The sequence below is a fragment of the Apiospora phragmitis genome, assembly GCF_038363925.1.
Source record: "Apiospora phragmitis strain CBS 135458 chromosome Unknown utg000005l:1.0-4161743.0:1.0-4166827.0, whole genome shotgun sequence".
Taxonomy (NCBI): Eukaryota; Fungi; Ascomycota; class Sordariomycetes; order Amphisphaeriales; family Apiosporaceae; genus Apiospora; species Apiospora phragmitis.
This window is the reverse complement of record NW_027117403.1, coordinates 3,400,015-3,422,735: the sequence shown is the minus strand read 5'-3', so window position 1 is coordinate 3,422,735 and position 22,721 is coordinate 3,400,015. Positions and strand designations below refer to the sequence as shown.

Below are 22,721 nucleotides of genomic sequence, written 5' to 3'. Positions count from 1 at the left end.
AATTATATTAAACTTAAAAAGAAATAAAACGAGATATACTACTCTATAAACTCGTATTTTAATACGATAATAAATTATATATAATATTTTACGAATTAAATAATAACCTCTTTTGTATAAGTAAAAAGTAAAAACGCCGAGAAATAATTTATTAAAGTTTTAAAAATCTTATTAAATAAGCTTTAATTTATATAACGAGCTTTTAAAAAAAGATTTAAAAAAGAGATCGCTCTTTATACCTTAATCGTACGAGCTTACTTAAAAGTTCCGGAGCTTATACCGGCCCTTATTAATTAAAAATTAATATATAAAACGTTATTTTTAAACCTTCGCGTATTATTAAGTATATTAATAAATTAAATATTATCGGAATAACATTTAACGGAGGAACTATATTAAAACTTAGCTATAAATATATACTTAACTAATAAACGGTTTATAAATAAGTATATAAAAAGAAACTAACTAACCTACCGTAATAAATTACCATATAATAGCCGACTACTAAGATAGGAAAGGATCCAGTAACCCGCCGGCACCTTCTAACCAAGATTATCGTATAAAAACCGGAAGTTCGAATAAAAAACCTGCCGAATCTGCTATAAATAAAGCTATTAATTAATAAACCACCTAGCCGAAAAGTAATCCCGAGTAAGGAATTAATATTTCTAAGTATATAATAATATTAAATAATGACTTAGTACTTTGCGCAATATAATCTAGGCTGCTTACTGGCGTATATTATTTTCCGGATATTCGCTTAACGGATCTTTTAAGCTAACGAGATTAATATAATACTCGGTAAGCACTAGGTTAAAAGATTTATTACTCGTTATCTATTTATCGGTGCTACTCTTTTTAAAAGGATGGATTTCTTAAGGCTTAACGTAACTTCCGTAGAAAAAATTATCGAGTTTTTCGAGCGGCTTAATAATCCTATTCTAAAATCGATCCTTCCGGAGTTTCGGTTTAATGTCGATAAGATCGGTAACCAGCTCGGCTATAGAACGAATATAATAATTATTAAACTTGTTAGAATAAAGAGAATATTAGTTATAGACTCCTTTAACCGAAAATAGGCTTCTATGGTCGAATATAATAACACTTTAGGCCGAGCCTTGCCTCCTCTTATTATATTTAAGGGTTAATGGGTCTAGTAGTAATAGTTTCTAGAAGAGGAGGACTCGCTAACGGATGCTATAGAGGATTAAGTCTTTACGGCATCCCCTAAAGGCTAGACTAATAAGGAGCTAGCCCTGGTATAGCTAAATAAAGTCTTTATCCTTTATATAAAGCTTAAAAATAAGGACTAATGGCGGCTTATTATTTTAAATAGTTACGTTAGCTACGTAAACGAGGACTTTATTATAACGTATTTAAAGTATAAAATATAGCTTCTCTTTTTTCCGGCACACTCGTCGTATTTATTATAACCCCTAGATCTTGATCCCTTTAATATACTAAAAGATACTTACCACCGGAAAATAACCCTATACTATATAGCGCTTAATAATATAAATATAAAAAAAAGGGACTTCTTCCGGTATTACGAGCTAATTAAAAGGTTTGCTTTTCGGCCGTATATAATAGCTGGTAGCTAGGCCGTAACTAATATATTCCCTCGCGATATTAATAAGCCCTTTAATAACCGGAATTAGAGGATAAAAAACCAGGCAGAAGCAGGACTATCTAAGCCTCCTCCCGACGTTTCCGATAAATAATTCTCCTCTATAGCGTTAATACTTACGACCAGCCGTTAAATTAAAAAGTTAGCGGATACGCTTAGTAGTAATGATACTATTTTCGATAGCGCGACGCGCTAAGTTTTATTCCGGAAGCTCTAGAAGAGTCTAGATATTTTAAACGGCTAGATCGGCTAATTAAAGCACGAAAAGTCAGTTTTAAAAGGTAATTTAGAGAAAAAAAGAGGTAAAAAAAGGAAAAGAGTAATACCTAACCCTAACTAGAAGTTTACGCGTATACGAGATGCTATAATAGTTAAAAGGGAAATAAATAGCGTTACATCGAAACCTTAGGCTATTACTCCTTTATCGTTAGCGCCGGAAGCCGTTATAATTAAATCTAACTCTGAATTTAAGATTAAAAATGTTATAAAAGCGTTTCGTGACTGAAACGGTATTTTTAAGATTTTGTATTAATTTTTAATTAAATTATTCGTATTATTATTATGTAGTATTATTATTAGTTTTTAGGGTCGCCGTTGTATGGGGTGACCGTAGCACCGTCAGCTAGCTTATTATAATTATTACGTATAAAATTTAAAAATAACCGTATTAATATATAACGCTTATTTTTTACGAAAAAACCGGATATTTTCGATATTATAATAATATAAACCGATAATATATTTAGCTTCGTTATAGCCCCTTTTTTTTAAAAGAGGAAAAAAAGCTAATAAAGGAATAATTCCGTACAAAGCTAAAAAGCATTTTAACCGAAAACACGCCGATCGAGTTTAACGGAAATAAGATTCGATTAAAATTATACGATATCTTTTTTAAATAAAAAGGACAGGCTAACTAATTAAAACTTATCGACTCGAAAATTATCGATAGAGGCTAGCAGTACGTCTCCCAGCGTACGACCTATCTGCCGCCGCTCAAGTATAGACCCTAGGGAATAAGGATATTAAAAACCTAAACATACGGATTAATTAATAGATCTAGAATCCGACACGCGGCCTAAAATATATCCCGCTAAATCTTCACCGTACGAAGATATATATCTTTACCGACGGTTCCTTCGCAAATAATAAAAACTTAACGTCTTAGCTCGGATACTTAGTTATCTTAGGCTAAAAGTTTAGTGTTACAACCCGACCTAACCATGCGGCCAAGACCCCACCCGCCGGAACGGAACTACCATACCCCGACTAAGCTACGACGTTATAGCTACCGACCGCACTACTAGCCATATTAATATAAGCTCCCTTATATTATAAAAGCGTATAAATATAATTACGAGGATATCCTAAATAGCGAAAGGATAGACCCGACCTGAGAAAGTAGCTAGGAAGGAGCTACGGGACGAGGAGCGACTAGACTACCGCTTTAATAAGTAAGCTAGGAGCGACGGGATTATGACGCCTTTAAGTAAGCTATTAAAATAAATTACCGTAATTTAAAGAATAGATTATTATAAATTAATAACGGGATTATTATAAACTAAATAATTTAACTAATTAATAAAGGAAGAAATTAAATATATAATAATAAATATTTTTTATATATTTTATATAAATACTTTTTATTTTAATAATTAATTTAAATATTAATTTTAATTTATTAATAAAATAAATAATTTTAACGAAATTATTATAAATATTTTTAAACTTATATACTTTAATTATTATTTATTTTTATAAATTATTACTTATTATATTAATAAAAACGACTTTTATTATACGTTTAAATACTTTTTTATATTATTAATATAAATCTTAATACGTTTTATTAAGTTTCTTTTAAAACTTAAATAACGTTTATTATATTTTAATTACTCTTATTTTTATAAGTTATTATTTAAACCTTTAAATAATAATATTATAAAAACTATATTTATATTTAGCCTTAATAATATTATTTAATAAGGAAAGACTCTTATCGCCACTTTCAATACTTCTTAACGGGACCTTGCTATAAATATTAATAATAACGATAATAACGACGAGCCTATACAATAAACGCTAGTTAAACGAATTAAAAAATTCGAATAAAAAAACGCTAATTATTAATATTATTACATTAAACTCGAAAAAGAGCGTAACGAGCTCCTAATTAAGGGCACCTTAAAATAAATACCTTATAATATTAATAAGCTACGCGAAAAAGTACGTTTCCTCCGTATAATTATTAATATTATCTAAACCCCTATCGTATTAAAAAAGAGTATAAAGATTAATACGCTAACCTTTTTTAACGGAATAAGCGAAAACTTCCGAAACTTTTTTATTTAAATTAAAACTTATTAATAATTTTATAAAAAAACGTTCTAAAACTTTATTTAACGAGTTATTTATATTACCTCGTTTTTTAAAAATAAAGTATTCGCTTAGTTTAAACCTTATTTAAACGAACTTATAAAAAACAATTAATAAGTTAAGCTATACCGTATAAAGGTATAACGTATTTTTAAAAGTTACGACGGTTTCGAATAAGCCCTTAAATTACTTTTTTAAGACCCCGACGAAAAGCGATAGGCGGAGAGAGAACTTGAAACCTTTAAATAAAAAGGATTAGCCGCTTTTTATATAGCCGAATTCCGGCGTATTATAACTCGACTAAACTATACTAAAGTTATAAAAATTATAATATATTATTAAGAATTAAAAAACGATATTAAAAATAAATTTAGCCGGCTTAATACTTTTAATAATTTCTTTTTATATATAGAATTTATTATTAAAATCGATATTTATATATACGAGCGACGCCGCGAAAAATAGGGCGGACCTTAGCGGTAAATTAATCGAATCTAAGTTAATATAAAGCGATTATATTAATATAATTATATACCGCTTAAAAATATTACGGCGTATAATTATTATAATAAACTTATAAACTTCGATATTATTAAATATAATAAATAGGATAAAAAGCTGTATAATATTTATTATAATTATTAAAAACTAGGATATTATATTTAAAAATATTAAATATTAAAGAAAGATTTTTAATAAGTTTTAAAAAGTTAATATATTAACGTTATTAAAATAAAAAATACTTTTATAATAATTATTAAAAATAATAACGTTATTATTAGATATAATAGTTTATTTTAAATAGTTTATTATAACGATAAGTATACTTCTTATTTAATAGATAAAGAAAGTATCAGATAATTTTGTAAAGCTTTGAAAAGCGAGGAGGACTATAGCCCAAGCGTTGCGATAATATAAAATAAATAACCTTTTCTTTATAACGAAAATAATAATTTAATAAATAATATTATAAACTAATTAAAATAATTAATAAATTACGAACGTTTAATAAATATATTAATAAACGAGTTAATAAACGAAATCGTTAAAATTAGAGACTTTAAAACCAACGGGTGGTTAACTATTTTTAGTATTCTTTACCCCGATTCGAAATACTTACATTAAATACTTATTACGGCCGGTTTTAATTAAAGAATTTATAATAATTATATAATAAAGAATAATTTATAAATCTTGCTTATTTATAAAGGATATTTTACACTCTTATAAATCTCGTGTATATATAACGCTTATATAGAATACCTCGCAAAGAAGTTCGAATACAAATAATTTCCCCGAAAGATCGGTAAGCAACCTATTACGTAACCATACCCGGATTATATTATTAAAAAAATTCGAATATCGATTTTAAACGGATAACGCGTATACCTATTAATATAAAAAGATTTACGGTAATTATAATAATATTATTTAAAAGGACGAGATTAAAGGGAGTATTTTAAGAACTAATACTTTAAATACACTTAAAAAAAATCGTAAGCTTATAAACGTTTAAAAAAAAACGCTTAATATTTTTAAAACGTATAAATATATACTTAATAAAAAAACTCCCTTATTATATTAAAGAATTTATAAAGCGTTTATAAATTACCGCGAACTTAATAAACCTTCGAATTATCGGAAAAACCCGAACCTCAAGTATTAAGGATAATACTTTATATAAAAAAGAGTATAAAAACACCCCTATTAATATACTAAGAAGCGCCTTATAAGGAACGGAAAGAATAACGGTAACGATATAAAGATCGATCGTAAAATATTATTAATAACCTATAAACGTAGCGTTCAAGAAATAGACGCCGCTTATTATAAAAGGATAATAATAGGCGGACCAAGATAGGTCTTTATACTAAATAACGGATAATCGAGCCATCCATAAGTATATTATACTGATACTAAGCGTAAAAAGAGTTTATATTAAAGCGTTACTTAATAGCGAAGCGTAAAGAAACTATATTTCACTACGAATTATTAATTATTTTAAACTCGAATAATAAGAAAAAAACGCCTTATACCGATTTAAAACTATTAATAAAGGATTTATAACTTATAACAATAAAGAAATATAGAAAGAAGTCGCGAACCTTCTAATCGATATTAAAGGACGCTATAAACGAATCACGTATAATATTACGGACGTTATAAAATACGATATAATTTTAAAAATACCCTAATTACGGGTAAATAATTTTAAAATTAATTAAAAAATAGGCTAATTTTAATAAGATATATTAAAAAAAGGTTTAATCGATAGGTAACGGTTTAAAAAGCGACCTTTTAATAAACTTAAAGTTTTTAAAGTATATATTATTATTAAAAAGCTGAAGCCGAACATTATAACGATTATATTAAAAAAATACCGGTAATTCGAAACATTTTTTAATAAAAAACTAGAAATAAGCTTACCGTTTTATATACGGTAAAATTATAAAATACTTTTTAAAAATAGGAAAGAACCTTTATTTATATTTATATATAAACTTAATTAAAAGTATAAATAAGCCCTAAAAGAGTATATTATAAAAAACCTCGAGAAAAGAGTTATCTAACTATTTATATTACTAATAGGTTTCCTTATTTTCTTCGTTCTAAAAAAAAGTAAGGACGGAAAACCTAAATAGTATATATATATCGATTATTAGAAACTTAACGAAATCACTATTAAAAACCGATACCCTTTATTTTTAATCGGCGATTTACGGAATAAACTGCTACACGTTAAAATCTTTATAGTACTCGACCTCCTTAATATATATAACTTAATCTGAATTAAAAAAAAAAAAAGTAGAAAACTATGTTCCGAACTAAGTACGGCTATTTCGAATATTAAGTTATACCGTTTAATTTAATTAATATATTAACTAGCTTTTAATTTATAATTAACTACGTTTTATAAAAATACCTCGATAAATTCGTTATAATATACCTTAACGACATCTTTATTTACTCCGAGAACAATAAATAATACCGAAAGTATATAAAATTAATACTCCAAAAGCTACAGGACACTAACCTACTAATTAACTTAAAAAGAGCGAATTCTACCAACGATCCGTTACTTTCATAAAATACGTAATATCCTTAAGCGAAATCTGAATAAAACCTTTAAAAATCTTAATAATTAAAGAATAGCCTACGCCTATAAACATTATAAAAATTAAATCCTTCTTAAAACTAGTTAATTATTACCGGATTTTTATCCCCGGATTTAATAAAATAACGACACCCCTAACGAACCTAACAAAAAAGGACGAACTATTCTAATAAACAGAGAAAAAAGATAAGGCCTTTTATAATATTAAAGAAAGAATCTTTAACGAACTAATACTTCGCGTAACAAACCCGTCTAAACCCTTTAAAATCGAAACCGACGTATTAAACTATACGATCGGAAGATAATTAAATTAACGAAATAATAACGGAAAGTCGTACCCCGTCGTATTTTTTTCGAAAAAGCTTAATAAACCAAAGCTTAATTACTAGATTTATAATAAAAAATTAATAACTATTATTAAAACTTACGAAAAATAGAGATACTACCTTAACGAAATAATAAAATTAATTAAAATCTATATTAATTATAAAAACCTTATAACGTTCATTACTATTAAAAAACTAAATAAATAATAAATACGATAGTTTAAATTCCTTTTAAAATTTAACCTCACCATTATCTATTAAAAGGGTAACGAGAACGGTCGCGCCAACGCACTAAACCAACGACCAGACCACTAAGAGAAGGTTCCGTCCGAAACGCGAACAATTCTCACTTACGATTAAAATAATAATCTCGTACCCTTAAAATAATTAAACGTTACGAACTACGTTTAATATAATAACAAATAAGTTATTAAGTTCTAATAACTTAGTTAAGACCTTAACCCTGTAAATTACTTTAAGGACTATTTCGAAAACTATAACGGTCTCGTTTTTTACTAAAACAAGATCTATATCCCTAAATAATACCGCGAAGATTTTATCCGATAATTCTACGAGCACCCTATACACGGACACCAAGGAATATTTAAAACCTAAAGAAGGATTACTAAATAATTCGACCGTAAAAACCTCAAGCCGATCGTGGCCAAAGTAATTAATAAGTACGACCTCTATAATAAAGCTAAAGCCGCTAAGTACCGACCATACGGAAAATTATAACCGATCCTACCGCCAAATAAAGTATAAAAAACTATTATATTTAACTTTATTATCAAGCTACCCCTATTAAAGAAACCCCTAATTAAGACTAATTATAACAATATCTTAATAATTACGAATAAACTCACGAAATATACCTACTTCCTACCGTACAAAGAATTAAGCGATATTAATAACTTAATATATACGTTCCTCCGAATAATTATTAACTAGTACGGGTTACCCGAAATAATTATTTCTAATAGAAATAAGTTATTTACCGCCAAGTTCTAAAAATCCCTAATAACATAACTCGGCGTTAAATATAAATTATCTATAGCTTATTACCTTTAACCAAATAAATAAACCGAGCGGATAAACTAAACCTTAAAGCAATACTTACGTTGCTATATTAATTACAAATAAAATAATTAAATATAATTATTACTAATAACTTAATTCGTTTATAATAACGCAAATAACGAAGCTATACGCATATTATTATTTTAAATAAATTATAAATATAATTTAGAAATTATTAAAAAACTTATAAAAAAAAGCTAATATTAATCGTAACCATTTAAATCAAAAAATTAAAAAAACTCCAAATTATATTATAACAAAACCTTACCTTCTTTTAATAATAAATAAAAGGATACGCCGATTAAATAAGATTAAAAGGACTAATCTTTAAAAAAGGAGAAAAAGTCTACCTCTTATAACGAAATATTAAAATAAAACGATTAAGCGATAAATTAGACTTTAAAAAAACAAAACTATTTAAAATTATAAAAGTTATTTTAAAAACTAATTACTAATTATTACTACTTAAAATAATACGGATATACCTTATATTTTATATTTTATTACTCGAGCCAACGGCCGAGGAAACCCTAATCGATATATAACTAAAAATCGAAATAAATTAATATAAGTACAAAATCGACGAAATTATTAATAAAAAAAAAAAAGAACGAAACTTTTAATACCTCGTTTAATAAAAAGGCTACTTATTAAAAAATAATACTTAAAAACTTAAAAAATACTTGGTAAACGCCGCGGAAAAACTTTAAAAGTTTAAAAAAAAGCTTCCCCCCGGGGACCGACGGCCTAAAATCGGAGAAACTTATTAAACTAAAAAATAATTAATTAATATCCTTAAAAATACTTAAAAAACGCAGGTTATTAAAAATAAAGTTTTTTTAATTAATAATCGAGAAGGAAATATTATCTTCTTTATTTAGCTCTTATATTCCCCGACGAAACGTTTCCGAACGCTTTTTTATCACGACTTTTTTTATACGACAAAAACGGGCTAAACGATTTAAAGCAGTAAATAATTACGTTTATAAAAAGAATAAAATCTCCTTTATATCCGATTTTTCTACCTCTAGCTTCTTTTATTAAGTAACTAATTTCGTTAAAGCCGACATAATAAAGGTACTATTATAAGAGTAACTAACCCAAATATACTCTAAATAACGAAACGATTTCTCGTTTATACAATAAACCAGGTTTTAACGAAAATAATGAGTATAAGGTATACTGATTAAGTTACCCATAGATTTTACGTTAATAATAAGAGCTAAATACGCAATAGTTTTCTTAAACCGAAATTTTTTAACACGACTAATTATAATAAATAAATATTATAATAAAAAATAATAAAAAAGGGAAACCTATTATAACCTAATAATATAAATAATTAAAATATTTATAAAATTAATATTTTAAAAATAAAACGGTTAAAAAAAAGAAGATAGTATTATAACCCGACCTAACCATACGGCTAAAACCCTACCCGCTAGAACGGAACTATTATACCCCGACTAGGCTACGATATTATAACTACCGACTATACTATTAATTATATTAATATAAGCTCCCTTATATTATAAAAACGCGTAAATATAATTACGAAAATATCCTAAATAACGAAAGAATAGACCCGACCTAGGAAAGCAGCCAGGAAGGAGCCACGAAACGAGGAGCGACTAGACCACCGCTTTAGTAAGTAAGCTAGAAGCGACGGGATTACGACGCCCTTAAATAAGCCACTAGAATAGATCACCGTAATCTAAGGAATAGATTACCGTAAGCTAATAACGGGATTACCGTGAGCTAAATAATTTAATCGATTAATAAGGGAAGAAATTAAATATATAATAACGGACGTTCCCTATATATTTTATATAAACACCTTTTATTTTAATAATTAATTTAAATATTAATTTTAATTTATTAATAAAGTAAACAGCTTTAATAAAACTATTATAAATACTCTTAAACTTACGCACTTTAATTACTATTCGTTCCTATAAGTTATTACCTATTATATCGATAAAAGCGACTTCTATCGCACGTTCAAATACTTTCTCATATTATTAACATAAACCCCAGTACGTCTTACTAGGTTTCTTTTGGAACTTAGATAGCGTTCGTTATATTTAGCTGTACAAGGAACTAATTCGAAATTTAAAGTAATATTATTTATTAAAGCTCGACGAAATATAAAAGAATTACTCGAAGCGTATTAACTAACGAACTATACGGTATAATTTCTAATATCGGTAACGGTATCGTACTTAATATTACGTTAAAAAGAATTATATAAAGCCTCGAATTTTAAAAAGTATTAATAATCCTTTATATAAACTCGAGATTATTTTATAAATACTTAATTAAATTAGGAACAACGAACGAAAAAAGATTAATAATCGATATTATATCGCTCCGAGAATCGTATAAAAAAAGGGAGATTTTAGAGATTTATGAAGTCGACGGCCAAAATAACCTTATAAACGCCTTCACTAAGAAATCTCTAAATAAAGCCTTCGAATAGCTAGTATTAATTAATAAGTTATCCGTACGCGTAGAAGTGTACATTAAAAAACTAGACTTATACGGCGAGTAAAAAAAGAGGAAAAAAAGAGATATACTTTCCCTTAAATGAGGTATAACGTATCGCGATATATAACGGCGCCTTTATTACTATTACTACTTTTATTATTATTATTATTTCTAAACTATTCTTTTCGATTTATAAAGGGAAATAATATACGTTAATATATAATAACTTTCTTTATTACTATTATTATAAAGGGACCTATTACTTAATTAAATTAATATTAAAAAGGTATAATATTACTTATATAGCTTAAGTAGGTACCGAATACCGGATTAGCGTAACCCATCCGTACGAGACCTTTATAAAGGGAAGATTCGTTTTAAAAAAGGGAGCTACTTAATTCTATTATTAAAATAAAAATTATTAGTATTAGAATAATAAGAACTAAGGTTTTTTATATTATTTTAAAAAGGATGCTATGTACCTGCGCGTACGAACCCTTTTTTACTTTATTAAAAGGGGTATATAATACCCCTCGTAGTTCGTACTAAAGATAGAAATAAATAATAAAATAAGAACGATTAAACCTCGATTAAAACCGGAACCACCGTACGTACGAGAGCCTATTTAATATAAATAGTTCGGGTATTATTTTTTCGAAGAGTATATTTAAAAGTTCGAGTTTTTAAAAAACGAGGTTAATATTGAATGGGCTTTCGTACGTACGTACAGGTTCCGGGTTCAATCGGGGTTCAATCGTTATATTCTGTTGTTCATGTCTATCTTCAGTACGAGCTACGAGGGGCATCATATGCCCCTCTTAATAAAAACAGGAAAGGGGTTCGTGCGCGTAGGCACGTGGCACCCCTTTTAGAGTAATATGGAAAACCTTAGTTCCTGCTGTTCCAACAGTTAACGTTTTTTTTTAAATTATTAAAAAAAAATCCCGATATTTTAAAAAACTTTTTTATACGTAAATAATTCTAGTTTAAGGTCGTTAATTTATTTAAGTTCGATATTTTTAAGTTCGATCTCGATTCGCCGACCGTAATTAATTTTATTTTAATAAAGGTTATTTTTTTATAAATAGTATAATAAAGTTATTTAAATATATAATTATATATAGCCTAGCTAGTTTCGCATATAATTCGGAACCTAGTCTCTTCTTTATAATATATACTCGGGAAAAAGGGTTCCTCCTCGTACGGTTAATTTAGTTCGGCTCTTCCTTCGAATTTTTAACGGGCGGAAATTCTCGGGGTTCTTTAGCACGGTTACCCTTACGTCGGTAGGGGCGTAAAACCGTCTCTTTACTCTTATTAATTTATAATCGCTACGAGTAATTATTAATTAATATTAAATAAGCTTTCGTACGTACGTATTAGTTTTAAGTTTAATCGAGGTTATATCGTTATATTTTATTATTTATGTTTATCTTTTACTAGTTACGAGGGGCATCTTATACCCCTTTTTATAAAACAAGAAAGGGGTTCGTACGCGTAGGTACGTGGTACCCCTTTTAGAGTAATATAGATATCTAGCTGTTTTAATAACCTTAATAAAGTTATTATTTTTATTATTATTAAATAATATATAAAGAAAGTTAAAATAATATTTATACTATTAATAAAAAATAAATAAAAGGTTTTAAATTTTTTTTTTTAAAAAAAAGTTAGTTTAATTTCATTATCTTTAAAAGCGAGTAATTATTATTAGTTTACTTAAATAATTTATATATTATAACTTATACATTTATAAATTATTTTTAAAATTATTTTTAATAATTACGTAATAAGAAGCCTTTTTTAACGTAATAATATAATAAATATATACCCTTATAATATCCGTGAGGTCCATATCCGAGATAATTATGTGGAGTATCTCCGACGGCAACTTCGCAAAAGGATCATGCACGATCCTTGTACCGAGGGCCCCGAGGGAAGCCCCACGCGTAAGCCCGGTGGGCGACAGGATGCTTCTTAAGTAAGCCTCTGCAGCCACATTCCTGCTCGGGTCTGCTAGAAACCAGTCCTGGCCGTCACGATAGGTCCAGTATGCCTTCCGCGGATCCTCCCCGCCAAAGCCGTAGTCTAACACCAAATGAGCAGCGGAATAAGCAGTCAAATTCCGCATTGTCGCGTATAATGAGTTCATGTCCGCCTGGGAGATATCCCTATCGCCAAACTGAGTATCCACAAGGAGGGTATAACATGGGCAATGAAAGGGAAACGCAATATGCTGGTCGTTGTACCGATACAATGGATGTGTATTCAAGTGATTGGCCTGGCGATCAATTGGGCCAAGCCACTCGTTTTCGCCGCAGTACTTCCCATGCCCGGATAAGACGACTTGAGACTGTACATCGTTGGGAAATATCCGAGCAACTACCCATACCCGCTTGATCCAGTCAATATGTTGATTGCCATACGCAGCCTCGTAGGAGGCAAATTTGTCGAGGGGCCCGCCGCAGATTGCGCAGTAACAATGTGACGTTTCGGCCATGGTAGGATCAACGCATGTGGTCCGTTGCGATCTTGCTGTTTGGAAGGAGGCTGAAGGCTCAGATTTAGGAATTGAGGTCAAGTATTAGGTAATGCAAAAGAGGTACAAAACACGTGGCTTGTCCCGTACGTACCACGAAACCCAGAGGTGGCTGTTTAGCTCACGCCAGTCCGGTTTAGGTGGCTCAGCGGCACATACTGCAGGCTGTACAGGGGCAAGTACTCCCTACCTCTCGGCAAACGAACACACATGCAAGAGAAACACACTATTCTAGGTCCCAAAGAATGGCAAGCGCGGTGTAGCCTGAGGATCATGCATGGCAGCCCCTGACAGCTGTCGACAATACATAGTCGGTTTAAGCCAAAATTTACATAGTCGGTGTATAACTTCTCTTTTGGATAGCACAGATAGAGTGCGGGCTGAAAGCATCAGGATGCATGGGTCCGGGGTGTATACACCACCTCCTTTTTTCCTCTTCGATTCTCTTGCTGTTCGTAATATGTACCTTGGTTAACTGTTCTTGCTCTGCTTTCCCTCTGGTCGTGCAACAAAATGCTCGGTTCTAGCATGTTACCCCCGCCCTGGTTTCCTAGTGGCTCGCTGTGATGATTGTGGACAGAGTAGACAGAGTAAATTGGACTCTGTAGCCATGGCCGCTGTAGGTATCTGGCTGTATGGTCTGCAAGAGTGTGCACCTCGTCTGGCAGCTTCCGTGAAGGGGGGTCGCTCTAGGTTCGAAATGGTATTGACGGTGCGATCACGTCGTGACTGTGTCGAAGGAGGGATGTTTCACGTATGGTGTTCGACTGAAGTTGGCTCGCAATGGACCCATCTCCCTAGACGGTAAGGCTCACGTCGGGTTTCGTAGACTTCGTAGACTTGAATCGAGACTTGTGCATTTCTCTAAGCATTCCAGCATAGGCTTGCTGGGCTTTTCTCATGTGCAGCAGTGCAGTTTTCTTGTCCGCCGTCGCAGGCATCAGGGTAGAATCTTCCTCGATCATGTTTAGTAGGTCCCACCAACAGGTGTAAAGTCCCGCATCACACAGCTCCTCTGCGACAGACCGGATTTCCTGGTTTTCCTGATGCACAGTCCTCTCCAGCGCGTCCCGTTCAAAGCTCGCCGTCGTATAGTACATACCGAAAAGGGAAGTTACCGTGTTGAAGGTGTGCACCGCATCGGGGAAATAGACGGACAGAACGAGCGTAACCACTGGTGCGAACAAGAGCCAGGCGACAGTTAGTCGCTTCAAAGCGGTTGTAGGGGCGGATAAAGCGGCGCGCGACTCGGGGGTCATAGTCAAGATGGATCTCCATCCCAGAAATGGGAAGGCTAACTTCCATAACTGCCACAGAGAAGGTTGCGGCATTGTAAGAAGGGTAGGAGTGTGATGAAATGCAGAAGTGTGATTGGAATAGTTGATGGTTACTTGGGCCCAGTAACGAAGATGGTCTTGGAAATCGAATAGCATCGGCTTCGGGAAAATGAACAGATTTCAGGCCAGAATTATCGATAGGTGCAGAGCCACCACAGCCACGTATTCTAGCATTAAGCTTGACCAGTAACTGAGAGTTTCCTAATTGAGTTACAGGCACCACGTTGATTGGTCAAGGCCTAGTACCAGACGCAGCAGGAAGCAAGGGGCTCCTGGATTCCAGCTTCAGGTACAAAGCTTCCGCCAGGAACGGCAATGGCTTCCACCCATAAAAACGACCCCAGGTCTGACGCCAGCCGCCTGAATCAGTGCAGCTACGGAGTCGTGTGCCCACGTCATGACATGTACGTGTTGATATGCATGTGTCTCGCAGAAAGTATACTCCATTAGAAGATCTAGGGACAAGCAGGTATCACCTAACCTCCTCCTTCCTCCATGTTATTGATCTCACATAGATACTTAAGTATCCATCAATACATATTAATCTTATTACAAGGCAAGCACCGATTGCAGCTTTGGGTACGCAAATAGGGGGAGGCGGTGGGGGACGGCCAACGCCCCGAGGGGGCAGGTTAGATATCGAAATTGATGCCTTGTCGTTTAACAAACAGGTGGCCGATTGGTGTAGTGGGTGCAGGCGCTTCTCTCGGTGGGTGATTTGGCTTCGATAACCTGTTACAAGAGGCTCTGAGTTTAAATCTAACCCATGCAAAACAAAAAGACTTAGCGATAGCATGTTAACCACTAATGCCACGACACACCTGTTTTTTTTTCTCTCTTTCCCCTTACATCTTCTTGCTAGAAAGGTAACAACGGCATTCTTAATGGGACATTCCATTAGTCCTTCCTGTAGCCTACGTGCAGTAGGTGGAAGGCATACTCGGCCTCCCTTAGGTACACTGCTTTAGATCGTGAAAGTGTCTTTTCAAGTGCCAACTACGTACACGTAAGATAGAACATCACTGTCTGGATTTACATGAACCATTTCTCCTGTATTAATGATATCTTGGTGGTGCAGCACTCGTTTTTTCTTGCCTCCTTCCTCGCGTTGCCGCAGTAAGCATTGACTCGATGGTAAACTCAGGGGTTCGAAGTGAAAGCAGGATACTAAAGCAAATATAAAACATGCGTACCAATCCCGGGCGTAATAAAACTGTCACCCGGGAAGTCAAATTGTATTGTGTCAAGTCAACAGCTATCTCATCGTCTGCAAACGAATAAGTTACCAGCAGCCTCGGTTGAAGTCAGAGAGACCAGCCCTAACCGTATCACTGATAAAGGGCCCGTCACTTCGCCGCACCCCAAGCTGGCTTTCAGAAGACCGAGTAATAGAATCCGGATGTCGCGCATAAAAGGCCTGCTTCGACTTCGTTCACTCCAAGCCCAGCCCATCCAAGTCTGCCTCGCTTGTATGGTCAATTAATAGGTCTTCTTTGCGGTCGCCTGGCCAGATATCAAGTTCCTCTAAGGACAACCTTGCGTTGTCGCTGCGCTCCGTCGGATCCGCACGGTTATGTGAACAGTAGAAGAAGAGACGGAGTCTATATGCATCGTCAGTCCTACCCAGGCCTTTCCAGCAAAACGCCAGGTAATCGATCCACTGGAGTGTGGTGGGATGCTGCAGCCCAGATCCAGTCCCTTGAACAGCGGTTCCGCCCTGCCGTACAGCCTTCTCTGGAGGTACAACTCCCCCCAAAAACCTTGAATTTATCAAAACGCACATCCTCCGGGTCTAGTACGCGGTCGGCCACCTCAAGGTACTCCTCCAAATGTTCTACTGCTTCGTCCCAGGGGCCGCCCTGGGCCTCGATCGCGCGCATCAGGTACTCCTTACTGTTCAGCGCTAACAGGTATTCCGGCCCGCAACTGTTCACTGCCTTCGCTATGGGCGCATCTGCTATTGCTAATCGGGAGACTAAAAAGCCACGTTACAGATGCACATAAGATACTTTCAAAACACAATGAACTTGCAATTCTCCAGCTCAAGGATGATTCCCAAGATCCTAAGAGAGGCCTCGACGCTATTCGCACGCAGGCATCTTGGGAGGTTGAAGTCACGTGTTGGTGATATGATTTAACCGCTGGTTACGACCTGGTGGGTGGCCGCTCTCGGAAACTTCGTGAACCCCTCCTTCCCCATATATTCCTAACCACGGCTGCTTCAAGTTGCTACTGAGCAAAATGGATATTTTGAGCGTCACGGCCAGCACCATCGCGACCGCGGGACTCGCGGTACAGAGCGCCAAAGCCACTCGCAAGATCATTGACCGCTTGGCTGAGGCACCGAACACCATTCTCGAGTCCAAATTGCTCCTCTCGGGGACGGAAGATGTTCTGGGCACACTCACCCACACCCTGAACACGGACTGGAGCACATCACCTCAACTCGGCTCAGTGCTGAGAGAAATCAATCTCCACCAGACCCTGGATTCTACACGGAAGCTGTGCGACACGTTCACAGGTGCGATCACCGGGTACACTAGCCATTGTACAAACTCGAGCCTTGGCAAGAGAGACAGGTTCATCGTGAACCTCCACGACTCGGAGATAGCCTGGTTGAATCGCCAATTGAGCAGTTGCCGAGACACGATCACTGTGGCCGTATCAACGATCACCTTGTAAGTCCAAAAGGCGCCTTACCTTACCTTACTCAAACAATACTGACAATTATTTAACAGAATCATGCGCTTCGGTAAGCAAGAGGAGGCATTATCCGCCTTGGTCGCGAAGCTATCCCAAGACGCCGCGCAGTGGGAGGACCCCTTCTTGTCTGAAGATGGCATGAAACGGCTGAACATAGAGGATGTACAGTCCGGGCTGGATAGGATCGCGACATTGCAAGACACTTGCGAGGCTGCCTTACATGCAACCCAGGCTAGGCGGACAATTCAGAAGTTCGGTGACTTGCAGACAGATCAGTCGGTGGCAATGCAGGGGATCGTGGGGGAGGCCCAAGCTGGCGTTGACCAGACGTTCGGAAACCTGGTGGCTCGGAACCAGAGCAGAGCTTTCCAGGGGCAGATGGACTCGAACTCGTTTGCCAAAATGTTCAAGTTACACAGTGTCGAGTCTGATCAAGCCAGTTCTTGAGGGCATATTGGCTTCTTGTCTAGTAAGACACGAGCCTTTCGGGTTTGGATTTAGTAAAACTACATGATACAACGGGCTGGTTTTGAATATAAGTACTTGAGGCAATAGTACAATCCTATCATTCTTTCCAGAATGTTACCCTTATCCATGACTGCCCGATACACTTTCCCCCGGCTGCTGAACCCCCATGGTATTCGACCAAATCCCTTCATGCCTATGGGCATTTCGAATTGCAAGTTGCAGGGGCTCACATGCGTACGGTACACGCGTTCAACGATCGGAGAAGTATGAGTAAGCACACGCGCGCCCCCCCCCTCCCCAAGAGTATTTGTAATAGTACCTAGTGCTATAAGCAATTCATACCATCATTTCGACAGGGCACTTTCTTTAGTCGTAATGAAGATAGCTCATCTCCAGCTGATGGACGTGATCAAGCGTCTGAACCTGAGGAGGAGCATTGTGGCAAACGATGAAGTCCCTCTCGACCTTGATGCCGGGATTCCGGGCCTCGGCCTCGCCCGCGCTGTTTTCCCGCCGCAGGGTCCGGGTGGACCGCCCCCACGTCCAATGGAAGTAGGTGAGAGGCGCCTGGGTCCGGACTCGGAAGTCGGCCCGCATCCCGAGGAGGAAGGCTCGGAGGGCCGGGATGCTGGCGGCGATCAGGCTCGACATGCCCTCGGCGGACATCAGGATCCAGCCGAACCAGCCGTACTCTTCACATAAGTTAGTATTAGTCATCACGAAAGGTCGACCAATCCTCAAAAGGGGCTGACTGGCTTGTATACAACCTCGAATTTGACTAACCATAGAAGTCCGCCATAAATCCAGGCGATATCCACGCATACCGAAATATCGTGATCCCCCCTGAAACCACCCCGATGCTCATGGCCAAAGCCGTCCCGAACTTCTCGCGCGTCCACATCTTGACGGACCAGACCACGACCCACGACATAGCGATGAGCGCAAAGTCGCTAAACGCGCTCCACGCGCCGCTGGCCCAGCCGACGTAGAGCACCGCCGTGCCGTCGCCGCGACACGTACCCTCCATCTCCCCGTACTGCAGCTTCTGCAGCGGGATACACTGCGTGAGCCGCACGAGCACGAGCGCGAACACGGTGACGCCGACCAGGCCCGCGACGACGAGCCAGATGCACAGGCGCCACCAGCGGTCCCGCCGGAGCCGCAGCAAGGCCAGCGCGAACGAGACGCGCGCCAGGCCGACGACCGCGGTCTCGAGGTTCGGGTACACCAGCGCTAACGTGGCGATCTGGTACACGCGGCTCGGATGGAGATTGACGCGCTCGCGGCCCAGACCCAGCCCGAGGTCGGCGGCGCGCTGCGCGCAGCACGCCGCCGCAAACTGCAGCAGCCAGGCGCCGATCATGGCGGCGTCGTCCCCACCAGAGGGGGCGCGCTCGGGTCACTTTGGCGAAGATTCTCAGGGCGAGCACGACGCCTCCCACCATGGTCAGGGACCAGATGCTTGCGGACATGACACCCGCGTGGGGATTGGTATATTCATCGAGAGGGGCAGGTGGTGGTGAGGTCGAGTTGGGTTGCAACCGCGGTGGTACCTTGCTGGGCTGCAGGTTGACGCCGTCTATGTACACCATCTTTATGTTGGGGCAAATGTGATTGCTAATGATGTAAGTTACGGGTGAAGGCTCAGGGAAACCACGAAAAGGGCTGGAAAACTCAAAGCGAGGTGGTGTGGGCAATTTATTAGAGAGCCGTTTGATCATGCTACTAATCATTCAATGATTGATGCGTACACCTTTATCTGCACTCGGGCAGTGACGCCCTTGAATGTGCGGGGAAGCGACACCTTGCAGTCGGCAGACTACTTCAGAGCTCCCTTGCTGCTTACAACATATTGTTGGCCGTATCCGATGTTGAATGCGCAAGGCATGCGGATCAATCTATCTGGTTCAAATGCTGTGTAACCCAAGAAGTCGTTGGTAGGTGGAATATGCAGCCTGCCATTTCCGATACTATGGATGCAGGATGCAAACAACATATTAGGCCGCAGGGCGTGTTTGCCCTGACCAAATTTTCCATGCAGTAAGGCAATTGACATTTAGCAACAGGTCGGATGATGACTTACCAACAATATGCTATGAATGATTATGACGGGTACTGCTCATGACAATGCAGACCAAGAAATCGCGGAATTCAACACTACCTTCGATTCACTTGTTTGCATGAGCTTCTGTATCCTGCATTGCCCCTTGCATCTGAAGACCGCCCCGGAAATTGCGGGGCCGTGTCTATTGAGGAGGATTGACCCCTATTTCACCAAACTGCGAGAACTGCAGCTAACACAACGCATAGAGAATGATGTTACAATATCGTGTCTCATTAATTCGTTCTAAAAGGATGTGTATCTATCAAGTCCATAAGATGCGAAAACGTCGCTCCCAATTGGGCACCAGCGGAAGGATCTATGCCGACGCACCGTAAGCAGTGCCGTAGGGCTCCAGCTTGGTACCCATGATATCAACATATCCATACTTGGAGCCGTCCTTTTTCTCGCCCATCTCCTTGCCCCACTGCTGCATGGACTTCTGGAATGCCTGGAGGTGCTCGTCCTTGGTGAGGTCGAGCGGCTCCTTGTCGTTGCCGACGAGGCGCATCTGCGTGCCCGCCGCGACGTTGGTGATGCCGAAGTCCTGCTCGTCGAGCTTGTAGTCGAGCGCGCCCTGCACCTTGCCGGACAGGATCTTGTTCGGCAGGTCGAACTCGTGCGTGATGGGCCGCGCGAGGCCGACGCCGTGCACGCTCTTGAGCGCGTTGACCATGGCGCTCGCGGAGCGCAGCCCACCCGTCACGTAGGCCTTGGTCTGCTTGAGCTGCGGCACGATCTGGTCCGCGAAGTCCAAAAAGAAGGCCTCGCGCTTCTTGGTCGACTCGCGCTTGTGGCTGAACGCGAGCTCCTGGTAGGTGCCGCCCGACAGCTCGACGAAGTCGAACTGGTGCTTCTCGAGCTCGACGCAGAGCTGCCGGCAGTCCTCGGTCGAGAACCCCCCTTCCTGGAACTCGACGCTGTTGAGCTTGATGCTGAGGCCGAAGGCCTTGTCCGGCACGCGCGCGCGGATCGCGTCGGCGATCTCGAAGATGATGCGGGCGCGGTTCATGAGGGAGCCGCCGTACTGGTCCGTCCGCTTGTTGGTGGACGGGGCCAGGAACTGGGCAAGGAGGTATCCGCTGCAGACCAGGTTAGCGTCAATTCATCTCCCTAGGCTACTACTGATTAAAGAGGTTGAAAGGTGGTAAACTTACTGAGCTCCGTGCAGCTCAACACCGTCGTAGCCGGCCTTGTATAGATACTCGGCAGCATGGGCGAAGCCGCCAATAACCTCGTCGAAGTCCTTCTTCTCCATGGGGCGCGGCTTGCCGAAATTCATACCCATGACCTCGCCCTCGAGCTGGACGTCGCTAGCGCTGATGGGCGTCGGGTTGATAGCATCCGTGACCTGGCGGCCCGGGGTGCGATAGCTGCGCGACGATCAAGCTGCCGTGCTTCTTGCTCTGCGCAGCGAGCTCGCGGAACTTCTCGAAGCGCTCGCCCTCGAAGGGGGCGTCGGCCGGGATGATGGGGTTTCCCGCGGCCTCGAGCTGGTCGTAGGCGACCATGACGTTGCCCGTCAGGATGACGCCGTGGCCGCCCTCGCCCCAGCGGCGGTAGACGTTGATCAGCTGGTCGGTGGGCACGCCGCGCTTGGGCTTGTCCTGCGGATCCCAGGTCGACAGGCGCTCCGTCATGGCGCCCTTGAGGAAGCGGTTGGGCGCCGTCTTGCCGCTGAACTCGAAGTGCAGCGGCTGGGCGAGGGCGACACGTCGACCTTGTCGCTCTGGATGCGGGGCTGGGATTGAGTCATGTTGTTCTGGTTTGGTCTAGAAAGTAAGAGGAATAAAGGGTTCGCTGTTTAGGTCGAATGATAAGATTGAAAGGGTATAATATATGCAGAATCACGGTCTATATCTGGGTATTTTTTGAGTTCTGTCTATGGTAGTCCAGTCGACATACCAAGGAGCGAGTCGGGATCAGCATCATCTTAAATAGATTCCAAGCATCTCCACCCCTTCTAGAGTTGCGGTAACTCGGCCAGCGCCCGTCTATGGCAGCTAGTCGTGTAGTGTGTCGGAGGCGAATCTGGTGCGGGACAAGCGGACAGCAGATTTAATCATGAACTGTGGACCATCTCGGACTTCCATGACGTATTCTACTCTCCAAACTGGCCCTGAGAATCCCCGCCACGCCATGCGGCCACTTGTAAGCCCGGTCGTCAAAAGTCACAATAAGGTTCAAATGCCGGTAAGTACCAATCCGGCGGCATGGTAATGGCGGATCTGATGCTCCTACCACGTGGTCGTGAAGTTTCTATCGTGTCTCGTCCCAACGGGAGGTTTCCGCCCGCCCGAACGTCATCAGTATGGAAGCCGATCGCCAGTGCCCCACAGTGGGACGAATGCCTTATCTCCGGCCCATTCCCATTCTGCCCGCGTATTAATGAGCCAAAAGCTCCGGTTTCTTGGCCATGTCAATATTCCATCATGAATTCCTCGCGGACTAAGACCTGCATTTGCCTTTCCTCTTGCATGTCACGAGGAATAAGGAGATAAAAAGGCAGCCCCGCTTATGTTAATTGCGAAGAGGTCTTTGACTGCTTGAGTAATAATTACAAAG

At 38.6% G+C, this 22,721-nt stretch overlaps 3 protein-coding genes across 3 annotated transcripts; all 3 read right to left on the bottom strand.

Annotated features, from left to right (window-relative positions):
- Positions 1-14,344: 14,344 nt before the first annotated feature.
- Positions 14,345-14,806, bottom strand: PG994_005052 (uncharacterized protein; the record flags this gene model as incomplete). The annotated part of the gene is made up of 1 exon (XM_066856461.1): positions 14,345-14,806. One exon carries the CDS (start codon positions 14,804-14,806, stop codon positions 14,345-14,347), a length of 462 nt encoding a protein of 153 aa, XP_066718628.1.
- Positions 14,807-18,421: 3,615 nt separating this feature from the next.
- PG994_005051 (uncharacterized protein) lies at positions 18,422-19,647 on the bottom strand (the record flags this gene model as incomplete). Its single annotated transcript, XM_066856460.1, is given in 3 exon segments — positions 18,422-18,747; positions 18,839-19,448; positions 19,459-19,647. The coding sequence occupies 3 exon segments, from the start codon at positions 19,645-19,647 to the stop codon at positions 18,422-18,424; spliced, it is 1,125 nt and encodes a 374-aa protein (XP_066718627.1).
- An 828-nt stretch (positions 19,648-20,475) lies between these two features.
- On the bottom strand, positions 20,476-22,088 carry PG994_005050 (NADH-dependent flavin oxidoreductase nadA; the record flags this gene model as incomplete). The annotated part of the gene is made up of 4 exons (XM_066856459.1): positions 20,476-21,238; positions 21,314-21,507; positions 21,539-21,928; positions 22,062-22,088. The coding sequence occupies 4 exons, from the start codon at positions 22,086-22,088 to the stop codon at positions 20,476-20,478; spliced, it is 1,374 nt and encodes a 457-aa protein (XP_066718626.1).
- Between the last annotated feature and the right edge of the window lie 633 nt (positions 22,089-22,721).